The 14,177-nt window shown below is 48.4% G+C and overlaps 1 protein-coding gene across 3 annotated transcripts; it reads left to right on the top strand.

Annotated features, from left to right (window-relative positions):
- The first annotated feature begins 244 nt into the window (after positions 1 to 244).
- LOC101070670 (protein spire homolog 2) lies at positions 245 to 14,166 on the top strand. Of its 3 annotated transcripts, none has more exons than XM_029841380.1 (15): positions 245 to 661; positions 4,517 to 4,593; positions 5,363 to 5,758; positions 6,577 to 6,657; positions 6,761 to 6,925; positions 7,716 to 7,802; positions 8,051 to 8,168; positions 8,902 to 9,056; positions 9,242 to 9,464; positions 10,392 to 10,513; positions 11,011 to 11,145; positions 11,246 to 11,313; positions 11,435 to 11,462; positions 11,936 to 12,033; positions 12,899 to 14,166. In XM_029841380.1, the coding sequence occupies exons 1-15, from the start codon at positions 370 to 372 to the stop codon at positions 13,260 to 13,262; spliced, it is 2,409 nt and encodes an 802-aa protein (XP_029697240.1). In that variant the 5' UTR covers positions 245 to 369; the 3' UTR covers positions 13,263 to 14,166. The 3 variants fall into 3 exon arrangements, with proteins under 3 accessions (XP_029697240.1, XP_029697241.1, XP_029697242.1); XM_029841381.1 differs by having other exon boundaries at positions 10,395 to 10,513; XM_029841382.1 differs by lacking the exons at positions 11,936 to 12,033; positions 12,899 to 14,166 and adding an exon at positions 11,693 to 11,917.
- The last annotated feature ends 11 nt before the right edge of the window (positions 14,167 to 14,177 follow it).

Here is a 14,177-nt window from a genome sequence, read left to right on the forward strand (position 1 = left end):
AAATTACTGCAGGAACGGTTGCTGGTATTTTCAAAATAAACCTACTAGTCTTAATAAAGAATTGATCTCCAATCGAAATTCATGAAAAAAATCATCACCAGGGCGGTAATTTTTTTATTTTTTAAACAGCCTAGGTTGTCGAGCTAAAACAATGAGTTTGCTGTTTTGTCGCCAGTTTTTTTTAAAAACCATAGTTTTATTTTGAAATTAGTTACCGGAAGCACCGTTTTAAACACGTCGGGCTTAACGGCCGCGTTAATGACGCGCGGCTGAGCTGGTGGGGAGCGGAGAGGTGGACAGGAGTGCGCGGAAGGCTTCAATGGCCTCGGTGTTTCACAAGTGAAGGATGGGCTTCACGGTACCGCCGCCATGGCCAGATCCACCAAGCGAACCGCCGAGGATGGAGACCCACGGATAACCGTTCCCACGGACCGCGTCGAGTCGCGGGACCTGTCCGAGCCCCGGGAACTGTCTCTGGAGGAGGTGCTGAAGTCCTATGAGCAGCCCATCAACGAGGAGCAGGCATGGGCGGTGTGCTACCAGTGCTGCAGCGGGCTCCGGGTGCCCCGCCCGCCAACGGCAGGAGTCAGCCCGGTAAAGGGTCCATCTTCCATCCTCCTGCACCGGGACGGAACCGTGGCCCTGCGGACGCGCAACAGCGGTAGGGCTCACCGTCTCCTGGAGAACCAGCCTCATTTTGGAGCAGCTCTCACACAATATTACGCATGAAAAGTACTTTCAAACAATGAGGTCGTGTTATGAAAAGTAAGTTTGTGTTTACACTTTGGGCTATTTGGGCGTCCGTCAGAGCCCAAATCACCGAGCAACAATTTCCGTCCATGCGCGTCTTCTCCGGGTCATGTGCGTTAAAAATACAGAGAAGAATAAAATAACAAATCACCCCCCAGAAAAGGCAGAAATCTAATAGCAGGCACCAGCATATTGTGCTGGTTATTTGTAATATCCTTCATTTTCCCCCATAAATAACGTCGTTTCAATAAAGTAGCTGGAGTTTATCGGGATTTAACGCAGACGGGGACAATAAGCGGGGTTTTTGTCGCATCCCTGATGTCAGGAGCAATGCTCCTATGCCGGTAAATGATTAATTATTCATAGATCACAGATCCAGCCCAGCTTTCCCCTCTTGCGAACTGTTTTGCAGACTTCAAAGAGTCGAACCTCTGAAGATTCTCCTGCATTCTTCTGGTTGTTTCCCATCCGGAATTTCGCCCGCACCAGATAATATTCATGAGTTGTGCAGATGAGGATCGACAACTTCTAGACTAAAGGTGGAATTTGCTCTGCACATTTTCCCATCTCAATCTGTTAATAAGTTTCAGTTCCCCTGAAGATCTGAAAACTGGACGTTTGGAACAGAATCTTCTCCAAAATCTTTGTTTGTTGGAGGCAGAATATAATTTTTATTCTAAAGCTGTCGCGTACACGTTGCTTCAGAGATAAGATTCTGAATGGTCCCATTTCCACATTTAATATTGAAATTTTAGTCCACCTGATTGATCCTGATTTTGGCCTCTCCTTTATTTTATTTTTTCCAGTAAATCATTCATATTAATCAATATATTTTGCCTTTTTTGATATCACTTGGGCAAGAAATTATATGTTTTGGTCCACAGCACAACTTAACTCAGCATCTACGTTATATGTTAGTTTGTTATAAGGATGAGGCTCATCAAAAAAAGAACATTTGCCACGAAACCTGAAAAATAAGAGGGTGTGAAACCTCCCTGATCCCTGACAGACAGATGTTAAAGTTTGTCATGTCGCACCAGCTCGTGAGCTCAAGGGTCACAATCCAGATGAAAATCTGCCAGTAATGTTTGACCAGTCGTCCTGATAACGTGTTTAAATATTCAGACAGTCGAGACTCGTTTTCTTTTTCACGCACAGAAGAAATCAGCCTTAAAAGGTCAAAAATCAAGCATCAAGCATCAATTGCACAATTTACCTCAGAATAGGAACCCAGTCATTTATTCTCAGATCCTTTTCAGGAACAAACATTTTAATACCTTCAATTAAACTGAGAATTTTCTCTTTCCTACACAAGCGTCGTCTCAAGTGAGTTCTTTTAAAGCTCCGCATTCCATTTCAATCAAATATTCATTAAAAAGACTCATGGAAGTCTTAATATTCCCACAGATGCTGCCATTAATATTGCAAAGTAAACGACCATAATCTTAATAACTGGTGCTCTGATCAATGCTGGGAGGCGTTGTTGTTTATATTCAAAAGCAGTGAGGCTCTGTGTGTGTGTGTGTGTGTGTGAGTGTGTGTGTGTGAGTGTGTGGGTGTGTGGGTGTGTGTGGGTGTGTACAGCAGGCGTGAGGTCAGAGTCCAGGGCAACTCCTGTCAGATAGAAACATCCTGGGAGTGTCATCATTCATGTCACTGCTTCTGCCCAATTTTTTTAGCATTCCTGCTGGATGTATATAAATGGAGCTGAGTAATATCTGGGTAATAGCTGGGTAATAGCCAGGTAATAGCTGGGTAATATCTGCGTAATAGCTGAGTAATAACTGCGTAATAACTGAGTAATAGCTGGGTAATAGCTGAGTAATATCTGCATAATAGCCAGGTAATAGCTGGGTAATATTTGCGTAATAGCTGGGTAATATCTGCGTAATAGCTGAGTAATATCTGGGTAATAGCTGGGTAATATCTGCATAATAGCCAGGTAATAGCTGGGTAATATCTGCGTAATAGCTGGGTAATATCTGCGTAATAGCTGAGTAATATCTGGGTAATAGCTGGGTAATATCTGCATAATAACCAGGTAATAGCTGGGTAATAGCCAGGTAATAGCTGAGTAATATCTGGGTAATAGCTGGGTAATATCTGCATAATAACCAGGTAATAGCTGGGTAATAGCTGAGTAATATGTGGGTAATAGCTGGGTAATATCTGCGTAATAGCCAGGTAATATCTGGGTAATAGCTGGGTAATAGCTGGGTAATATCTGTGTAATAGCCATTTAATAGCTGAGTAATAGCTGGGTAATATCTGGGTAATAGCCAGGTAATAGCTGAGTAATAGCCAGGTAATAGCTGAGTAATAGCCAGGTAATAGCTGGGTAATATCTCCCTTGATCACAGTAGAGAAGCAGCATGTTCAATGTGGGAAACAAAGGTCAACTTGTGCTGCACCCTGCCCATGTGTCCTTAGTTCAGCTGACAATGTCTTAGTCCCCCCCCCCCCCCCCACCACCACCACCACCACCACCACCTGGGGTCCGTCTGTCATTTGGTAAAATTCCTCAAAATGAGTCTCTGAGGCGGTATTACCATGGCAACAAACAAAGCCTGCCTTTGTGTCGGCTGGGTGTGAGGACGTGTCGCCGCCACTGACTGATCCTGAGTAGAAGTCAGAGTCCATCTTCATCGTCCAGGAGCGACCGCCAGTCCGCCGCGTTCCCAATAGACTGTTGGGTGAGCGGCGGTCTCGCTCGCGGCCCCCCCACGTCAAATTACCGGTAGTTTTGAACCAACGGTGGATGTTTTTATTTCGATTTAGGGTCGACCCATAAAGGTTTCCCTCCGTGGACACAGCAGATCGCGCTGTTATCCTGCTCCCAACCCTCAGAGCTCTCAGCCGTCCCATCTTTTGTGTGTATCGACCCGTTACTGTGGGAACCTGGCGGCTGCCCCACAGCCGAGCATTATCCGAACCCGTCTGGCAGGTTTGCGGAGGTTGGTGTTATTTCACCCGCCGCTGCAGAGGGCATCATAATAGAGATTCCTGCTTCTCAGTTACTGCCTTTTGTTGCAGATTATAGCAGCATCTGTGTTCACGTGGGAACGGGGAGACTCTCCGTCCGTCTGAGGGTCACGTCCTGGGGAACTTCTCACCGCGCCAGAACCCTCTGTCTTCTCCTAAATCCACCTTATTCCTTGACTTATAATTCCTGCGCAGCTTCAGATCTCACCCCGGATGTCCTCAAGCCTGTCTCTTCCATTCAATCTCCAATTTCCCTGCAGTGGGAGCTGCTGATCGAAGAGTTTCCAGCCTCTCGGGTATCGTTGCTGACATCAGAGCCAGCAGAAAGCTTTTTTTTTTTAAACACACAGCAGAAAAACACCGCGGCCCCAATCCAAGAGGCTTCGGCTGGGACGTGTGAGGATTCCTGAAAATTCCTGTTGCTGCTGTTGTTGTTGTTTACACGTCTTTGAATGAAATGTCCCCCCCCCCCAACTCCTGCTTCCGTTATATGAACATTTGTGGATTTAGTTCGGTTGAGACTCGAAGGCAGCTTATTGCCCTGTAAGATGAACACGATTCAAGGCAGCGAGCCAATTAAAAGGTGGATGAAAGCGTCTTCAGAGCAGAGCTCATTAAAGTGAAATAGGACAACTCGCTCCACAAAAACAACAGAATGCGCTCTGAAAATGTACCAGCAGCCCAAAGGAAGCGTCCAGACCTGAGGAAGCCTCCCCCTCCTCATTATAAAGGCTTCTCAGCCCCCCACATCAAAGGTCGACACATGTGTGTTTTGCTGTCGCAGGTCCTGACCAGTTGAGCGACGCCGCCCTTGTCTCTTCGGACGATGACGCTCTTCTTCCTGCGGCTCTGGAGCGCCAGGTGAGCCGCTCCGATGACCACATTCTTTCAGAGATGAAGGTTGAAGGATTTATGTGACACATCTGCTGGTTGACCTTTACCACAAAGTGCTCTTAGGCCTGTGATGAAAGGGTTCTTTTCTCGGCCCTCAACTCTCCTCTCCCTCTAAAGGAAGTTCTGCTGGTGCCTGTTGAAGCTGCATTTACTCTTTTGTAGATGTAGGTTAGATTAGAGAGACATTGATTTATAAATGTCCAATAATTATAAATCTCAAAACATGATTTAGGGCACTTTTTTAGGGCCGGCCTTTTGCAACTTTAATTTCAATAATACGACTTGTTTTTCCAATATTGTCAGAGGTGAGAATGGAGCAGAAACAGCGTTGACTGACGTGACGATGTTAAAACAATAATAGGAAATGGTGTCCCCGGGCTGTCAATAAACTGTCGGGGATGATGGGATGTTGGTTGCTGGAAGGTAAAACTATGCAGCAGGAAACTTCAGGAGCTGGGATGTGGGGGTGGGGGCGTAGGAAAGTGACAGCTAGAACTAATAACGGTGCAACAATGTGGCTGAGGGGCGTCCTGAAACACCTTTTCAAATAACGCCGTCGTCTGTGTCCATCAATTGAAACTGTTCGTCACGGCAAAGCAGAAATATGGACAGATAGTTTGGAGACAATGAAGCCACCTGCAGCTCCGCATGCGTCACCTGAGAGTGGCACCATCCATGTTCATCTCATTCTTATTTTAAGGATTCTGTTTTACCCTCTTCGTTTTACCCTCTGCAGCTGGTCCAGTCGCTGGGAGTGGCCATCTACCGAGCTCTGGACTGGGGGCTGGACGACAGCGAGGAGCGGGAGCTCGGCCCGCAGCTGGAGCGCCTCATCGAACGCATGGCGGGAGGCGACCAGGGCGGAGAGGGCGGCAACCCCGCTGGCAACAGCGCAGCAGATGAGGGGTACAGCGGCCAGGAAGAGGAGGAGGAGGAGGAGGAAGAGGAAGAGGAGGAGCCGGAGCGAGCGCTGAAGCCGGTGCGCACCTTCCGCCAGGTGATGGCTCTGTGTGCGTCCCGGCTGGCCGACCCCAGCTTGGCTCCAGAGCACTACCAGGCGGTCTGCAGGGCTCTTTTTGTAGAAACGCTGGAGCTGCAGACGTTCCTCATCAAAATCCGAGACGCTAAACAGGTAGGTAGCCGCGCACTTTAGTTTCTGATCTGCTTACTTCTGCCGTAGCCCCTGTGCAGCGTCGCCTCCTGCTCCGTGAGGGGTTCGACGGGGTCAATGTTCATTGGATCGTTGAGCCAGAAACCCCCTAATAATGAGTCACCTAGAAGAAGTTTGGAACAGCCACAGCTCTTCTGGGAGCCGAGCAACCTGGGGGGAAAGGACTTTGTAAGAGACCCAAGCATGGGTCGGGGTTGACGGTTGAAATCCCCTCTTGAATTATTCTGAAAAAGCACGATGGTCCGGTCTGATGGAACCAAGTTTTGAACTTTCCGTTGTCATCTTTGGATGGAACCAGGCACTGCTCATCATCTGCTCATCGCCCAATCCCCCCCCCCCCACGGTCACGCTGCGGGGTTGTTCTCCAGCCGTTGGTCAGGCTCCAGGGGACGCTGAATGGAGCAAAGGTCCACAATGGTCAGGACCTGAAACTGAACCCAATGGGACAGTGACTCAGACGCGAGCGGTCCACCCAGAGCCCTGACCTGATCAAACATCTCTGGAGAGACGTGAAGATGTCCCCGTCCAACATGACCAAGCTTGAGAGGATCTGTAGAGAATAATGGCAGGATATCCCTAAATCCAGGTGGGCAAAGCCTGTAGCATCGAACCCCAGAAGACTGGAGGCTGTAGCTGCTGCCTGAGGTGTAATAAAAGTTCTGACTGCGTTTGCATGGAGGCAACCAGGGAAACCCGCACAAGAACCTCATTGCTAACGGCTACTTTACTGGTGTTGTAATGTGTCTTAATAATAGCTTTAAGTACGCATTTTTGCACAGATGCTGAAGAAGATCACCTCAGAGGAATCACCCGGAGACAATTCAACAGCCGAGCTGGATGCCCTGAAGCACAGAGACTGGGTGAGACAAAACGATGGTGGACACATTGTGGCAGAGGACAATACGTCAGTGTTGCTAGCGGAACAAGAGGGTCTTTCTTTCGCTGCTGTCGTTTGCTTCCCAGGCACGTCTGTGGGTGCAGCTGATGAAGGAGCTCCGGCAGGGAGTGAAGCTGAAGAAGGTGCAGGAGCAGCCCTTCAACACTCTGCCCACGGAATTCAGCCTCACCCCCTTTGAGATGCTGATGCAGGACATACGAGCTCGCAAATTCCAGCTGCGCAAAGTCATGGTGAGAAAGTCGGGCCTTTTTAAAACTGCACGTTCGCTGTGGTGATTAGAAGAAATGGACTGGCTCGTGACCATATTCCAAGCTGCATGATGATCAAGAACCAGACAGGAGCCAAAGTGTATCTGTCGAGCCCCAATCTGCTGCCATCGTTGCTATAGGAAGAAAATGTGGTCTGGCTGTTACCTCGGGGCTTTCTCCACAGGCAGATCCATAATTCAGCCTCAAAACACAAATAATGTAATACTCAGCTCCTCTCAGCCTTCTCTTCTGGCCAGGAATTAGCATTTATAGCTACAGTTTTAAAAATGGCACCAGGAATACATAGCAGCTATGTTTATACCGCGTTTTAGATTTTTCTTGTAACATTCCACCCCTTTATAATCAGTTTAGGAATTCCCTAACTTAGAATTTTGAACATGAAGGTCTACTTTCCTCATAGTCCTCAGTGGCAGCATTGCTGGCTCTCGTAACACTAATTAATGCGTCTCTGATAAAGCTGATGTGCATCATTTATGCAACACCAGAGGGCAACGCTAACAAGCATCTGCTGAGGACTGGCAGCATTTATTTAAGCTACATTTAATAAGTCAAACAGGCACACTGATATTCAAGGCTTTGCTGTATATTTGGTATCAAATATTAACGCTACAGCAGCCCTGGCTACTAATAATGCACTGATAATAATAATAATGGCTAATAATAATAGCTATTCTGGAAAGGTGATGTGCTAATTTTGCTTTCAACCAAAGCAAAGCGGTGGCTATAAGTTGGTGTTTCCTGTCGTCCCCAGGTGGGCGGCGATATACCCACCAGAGTGAAGAGGAACGCCCATGAACTCATCTTGGACTTCATCAGATCCAGACCCCCCCTTAAACCAGTGAGCTAGCAACAGTGCTGGAAAGAAAACATCACTGTCTCTTATTTTTTTGGCAAACGTATATCCCTCCCTGAATGTTGAGAGATTTCCTGATTCAAGCTGGATAAGTCACCACAGTTAATGTACATTTAAAGAATAAAACTAATTATGCTCTACTCTTTTTTTCTGGAACAGGGAGAGCTCATTTTTAGCTTTTAAAGTATCTTTTGTTTTTGTAGTCCGGACGTATAACGGTTTGTTCTGCCCAGGTTTCCGAGCGCAGCCTCCCTCCTCCCCCGCCCCAGCAACAGTCACTCCACGAGCGGGTCCTGGCTGAGATCAAGCAGGAGCGAAGGCTCAGGCCCGTGGTCCAGCCCAGCTCGAGACGTAAGCAATCACCTGTCGCCATCGGTGGTCGGCGGTCACGTGCATGTTCCCGTATGGCTCAACGCGTCCCTTGTAAGCTGTAATGTCACGGAGCGAGCGTGTTTCCATTTGGAGCTGGAGTAAGTGGGGAGGAGGTTTCACATTTCACCCATATTGATCGGTTATTTAAAGACCAGGGTCACTTCAGCAGGTGGGATCAAGCCAGAGAGAAAGCAGCAAAACTGGAATCGGATTACTTGAAATGGACTAATTAAAACTAGAAAAACACTAAAACTAAGCAAACCAGATTATTTGACACCGCGGTGGAGAAAAATCCATAAAAGCTATTCGTGGGAAAGTGACATTCCCGATTTACCCGACACTCAAATGCAGATTTATTGAAGTTTTCTCTGCTGTCTCAAACAGATCCTGTTGCAAATGCCGAACCTGTCGACTGCATTAGTTTGTGAAAGACTAATTAATGACCGTAATCTGATTATCACTGTGATGGGGAGCGCTCAGGTCAAGCATATTCACATCAAGACAGTCTAACTGTGTTTTTATATAACTGGATCTGAGGGAGAGGGGCCGCATTCATGTTTGATCCAGTTTGAGCGGACGGCCTTGACGGCCCGTCTCGGGGTGTACAAGTCTTGTATTACCTCATGTTTCAAATAACTATTGGTTAACTATTAGAAATGCCACCTCCCAGCATCCCTGTTCTCTGATCTCTGCACTTCTGACCTGTTTTTAGCGTTTGGCTCCCTCCCCTGTCTGGCTGAGACTTGTCCTTGCGACGTTAAATCCACTTCCTGCATTGATCTGTCCCTCTGCCGCCCGTCGTCCCGCCCACGCATCCTGCTCAAGGCTCCCACTCTGGCAGAGATGGAGGAGATGAACCTATATGAGGCGAGTTTCAGGGGGGCTTCTGGCCGTTGGGGCTGGGTGTGATGTGCTTTGGCCCTGCTCTCTAGGCCCCTCAGGCCCCTTCACTATCCACACACTCTGACACACCACTGTCATCTCCTTCAGAATAAGCCGACTCATTTGTTTCCCTCTTCCTCTTCCCTCTCCTTGGCTTCGCCTCCTTGTAGGAAGACGAGTCTCCAGACAGCGGGGAGCTACGGAGAGCAGAGAGCTCCCCCACCCCTTTAAAAAGAGACCGTTCCTTCTCGGAGCACGACCTGGCTTTACTCCGTGGGGAGACCCTGCCTTCACTAGCCGGGTCCGCCCAGCAGGACGGGGGGGTCCGGCTCAGGGATGAGAGGCCTCGGTCCAGAACGCTGACCGGCTCCAGACCGATGCCTAATTATAGAGGTCAGTGTGTTTCTGGTGAAATAATACTTCACTTTCTTTGTGTCAAATTTGGTCTTGTTGGATCTAGTGAGTCGAGTGGATCTAGTAAATCTAGAGTGGCTTTAGGAAGATTACTGCCAGTGGAACTGAAAGACGGACGCAGAGGCCCAAAAAATGCATCTGGACAAACATGTTTGTGGCTGGTTGAGACGGTTGTTGCACTGTTGGACCACAGAGGGAGACAGTGTCCCAGTGTTTGTGGACAGGATGGACAGAGGAACAGCTGACGGATTCCAATCCCAAATAAAGACGTGCTGGATATCTGGGGGGGTAGATTTAAGCTACTGGGTTTCAAGCTACTTGTGCTCATCGAGGAGGACAACGAATGTTCCCAAAAGAGGCACGAGCAGCACGTTTATTCTGAGTGTTCAGTTATCCGGACAGCCATCGGGATTTGCGTCCAGATGGCTGCAAGCTGATGCTTCTGCCACAAGCTTTTCACGCGTCGTGATGTGGAATTGTGGGGGTTTATTGTGTAGTGCATCATTCTGCCACTAGGGGGCTCTGCAGCTTAAGTGTGACGTGTTTGTCCTTAAGCCCCGGCTGTCATCCGCAGCTGATCAGCCCGTCGGCCTTCCATTAGTGCGTATTGACACCTTTCGTTTAACACGATCGAAGAAGCCCGAGGGGACGTGTTCTGGTTTTAGCCTGTTTGCTGGACTGAGCCTAATCTGTCCTCATTTTCAGCATCTACGCCGGGACCAAAACTGTGGAAATGTAGCACCAAAGGCTGACCCACTCAAAGAGTCTGAATATTACGTGATGGACCCGCACTCTGGCGACAGCTTGGAGTCGTTTATTGAGTTGATACGTGGGGATTCGTGGCCTCTCGTTTACCCTGACTGTTGAATTCCTCTAAACTTTTATTGTGTCCTCTGTTTACATCAGCAGCGTCCTTCCCATCACAGGGCTGGACGCCAGCCTCTCCAGCTCGCCTGTCCCTGAGTTCAGTCGACGAGACCACGGAGACAAAGAGCAGCTCCAGCGTTGGAGACGAGCACCAGTGGATGGTGAGTTGGAAGCACGGTCGGCATCAAATACAGAAGCAGCTTTTAAAACTCAAAACATCTTTTAAGTAGCTGTTCCACATCTCCCCATAAGTGTCCGCTCATCAGCAGTCAGAGGTGGTGCACTGGGATTTTCTTACACATATTAGAGTGAAATTCTCCGGGTGGCGGCTTAAATGGAACTGGAATATGCCCCCATTCTCCAGGGCTAATAAAAATTCCTTAAAATTCCCAGTAATTCCCACATCCATAATGATTAAAAAAGTGTTTGTTTGCTTTACAACCTAAAAATGTACCTTAAAAGTAGTACTTTACATCAAACTTTCGTTCAGATTTCAGAATTAATCATTTTTCCACGACTGCTTCTCTGTAAAGAGGTAGTGAGAAACAATATAACATCGGGGGAGGGGCTAATTTAATCCACGTAGCTCCGAAACCCTGTTTTTAAACATCGGAAGTTCCATCAATATATATCTTGGATGCTGTCTGGTCGTCAATAGGAGTTCAGCCACCCTGTGGAGAGTCTCGCCCTGACGGTGGATGAGGTCATCAACGTGCGCCGAGTGTTGGTGAAAGCAGAAATGGAGAAGTTTCTTCAGAGGAAAGAGCTCTATAATAACCTGAAGAAGGGCAAGGTAACACGGTGGCCCCGCCGTCGGTGCCGTCCATCCTGTTGTGTGTACAGTAACTGGACCGTGCGTGCGTGTGCGTGTGCATGTGCGTGTGTGCATGTAGGTCTGCTGCTGCTGTAAAGTGAAGTTCCCTCTTTTCTCCTGGCCTTCCACCTGCCTACTGTGTAAAAGGTAAAAGACAACTTTTTAAATCTGTGTGCTTTGTTCTATCGCACCACAGCAGTAACAGTTTCCTGTTTGTTCATATTTATCCTGGTAAAACACTTAATGAGTGCTGCTTTGGTTATTACAGGTCCGTCTGTTGTTCCTGCAGCGCCAAGGTAAATTTGAGCCTTTCTAGCAGCTCAGCGGGAGCATTTTTCTTTATCTTTGCGGTCATTTCTCGTCTCCTCTGCTAAATCCCCGTCTAACCTCACAACACTGTAACATTAATAATATGCTGCTGCTTTGCTGTGGCCGGCGGCTCTGTTGACGCTGCTTCTCCTGTTTTTGTGGGTTCTGATTGTTGCCTCCATCCGGGCCGTGCTGGATGTGTGATTCTGTGCTGTAGAGGCTAAGTGGTTTGGATTTTGTGTGTTTTGTCGTTGGTGTGTAGTTGTGTAGCTCGCGTGTTTGTCGTGCTTTTACCATGAATCTGTGTCTGTGGGATTCATGGTGGCGGTTGTTGTTTGCAGCTGTTTGTGTGGCGTCCTCCTGCATTTGGACCGTGTGGTTGTGTTGTGCCTGTTTTGGCCGTTTGATCTCCCGTCTTTCGTTCCCGCCCATTGTGTCTCTCTGTTGCTTCTTCTTGTAGATGAAGATTCCTTCGAAAAAGATGGCCCACATTCCTGTGTACACTGTGGGTTTCCACAGCACTCCAAGAAGCCATGGACAAAAATTCCAAGTCTACAAGTAAGTCTGTGTGTTCCTGCAGAGAAAAGAGTCGTTATTGTAACATTACCTAGAAACTGGCGTTACATGTCAACCCATTGTAGAATATTAAAACAATATTGTGTGTTCTTATTAGCCTGTTGATGGGTATTTCTTATGTATCCGTGCATCCTGACAGTTTCCCAGCACACTCAAAGATCCACCTAGGATGCTGAATGGTTTTGACAGTTCCACACAGTTGACAACTTTTAGCTCAGTCCATTAGCGTGCTAACGCAAGCCTGTGAACCAAACCAGCAGCCACAGATAATCTCTGCCCAATCGGGGCATTTTAAAAATGTAACGCGTGATTCCCGCTGAAGTCCTCATCAGCAGTTATCCCTATACCCACGTGAGAAGAAAATTACCGCCACATTCTCCCTGCGCGTCGTTCCAAAGATCAACGGAGGGATTGAGGTTACTTGACACTGTGACAGGCTTCTGCCTCGTGACTCTCAGATTCTCCAGAGACTCGCTCTTCGCTCCAAAGACAAGCTCACGCAGCTCAGGTTAACCGCACAAGTTCAATCTAGTTAGTGCTAACATTCCTTCAAGCCGCTGAGTGCTAAGGTTAGCAGGCCAACCTAAGCAGATCCAGTCTTTTGAACAGTTGACCTGCATAATCCAATCACCCCCCCCCCCCCCCCCCCCCCCCAAAACACACACAGCACTTATAAACGCACACGCAAAATCTTTTACTTATGTAATCATGGCGCCCCTCTTCCGGCGCTATTATGTCATAATAATTACTCGGTTGTCATTGTCTCACGCACTCATTGTGTGTCTATTAAAATGTGAATTATGGGACATGAAATTGACGAGAAAGTTGACAGCTCCTCCTCCCGCAGGTCCTTACACAACCTGTCTCGCCGCTCAGTGGAAGAGGAGTTCCCTCACCTGTACGCCCACGGCTGCACGCTGCGCGACGTCTGCGCCGAGTGCACCAAGTTCATCGCCGACGTCGTTTCCTCCAGCCGCCGAAGCCTGGACATCCTCAACAACACCCCGAAGAGGAAGCCCAAAGCTGCTGCTGCTGCTGCTGGGACGGAGGGGCCACAGCATCAGCCCCACCTCCACCCTGCAGCCCAGCCAGAATCACCATCTCCCCCCTCCCCCCACCCCCACCTGCAGCCCGGTCCTCGGTCCAACCACCAGCAACAGAGCCTCCATACGTCTCACCGCAGCTCTACAGCAAGACCATCAAAAGTGTAGCGACGACTCATCGACACATTGCTGTCCTCCGGCACCACACTGTGCGCACACACACACACACACACACACACACACACACACACAGACAGTGGGGTTCTTTAAGGATTCCAGTGAATGATAAATGAGAGTATGTAATCCAGAGAGGATTGTCCTTTCCGCAATGTTGGGTTATTGTATTAAATGCATTAATTAACGGCTGTGCTATGATATATAAAAGTCCGGAGCTTTTTAAGAGGCGACTAAATGACCACCACCTCCGCCAATAGCTTCCTCACAGTCTCCCCCAACTCAAACTCAAACACACACACACCCCTCTGCACAGCAACACACCTGGCCACCTCAGAAGGTTCGATTAGCTGCTGCTTGTCTGGCTTATCTGCAGCCAACCTGCTTCTTGGAGGGGGTGAGAGGTTCCGGTGTGGTTGAGGGGAAGTACACTGTGAGAGGAGGTGGGTGGGGGTGGTGGCGGTGGTAGTTTAGGGAAAGTAAAAGCTATGCAACATAGAGTCGACATGTAAGCCTTGCATTATAGCTCTCTGTGATTGCCTTGTTGTTTATGAATGTAACTCGGAGGCACAGAAATCTAATTTTATAAGCTCGTACGCCGGATGAACGACATTTACTCGTGGGCGCGGCTGCTGCCGTAACAGAGCCCAGTGTTGCATTTACAGCTTGAAAAGTCCTGAGCACAGCTGGATGAGGTGTGACGGCCGCAGCGCTGTGACTGTAATGTAGATAAGGCTGCGGGCCGCACCTTTCGCTGACACAGCAGGCTCGTGCTGATGGGAAGCGGACCCATGAAACTCCACCTCGCTCACTCTCCATGGACGCATACATACAATCTGCTCTGGTTTTGTAAATACCAGTAAACCTCAGCTGCAATAAAGTCTATCGGCAAACACGACCAGCGCCGCG

Source organism: Takifugu rubripes, chromosome 9 (assembly GCF_901000725.2).
Source record: "Takifugu rubripes chromosome 9, fTakRub1.2, whole genome shotgun sequence".
Classification (NCBI taxonomy): domain Eukaryota; kingdom Metazoa; phylum Chordata; class Actinopteri; order Tetraodontiformes; family Tetraodontidae; genus Takifugu; species Takifugu rubripes.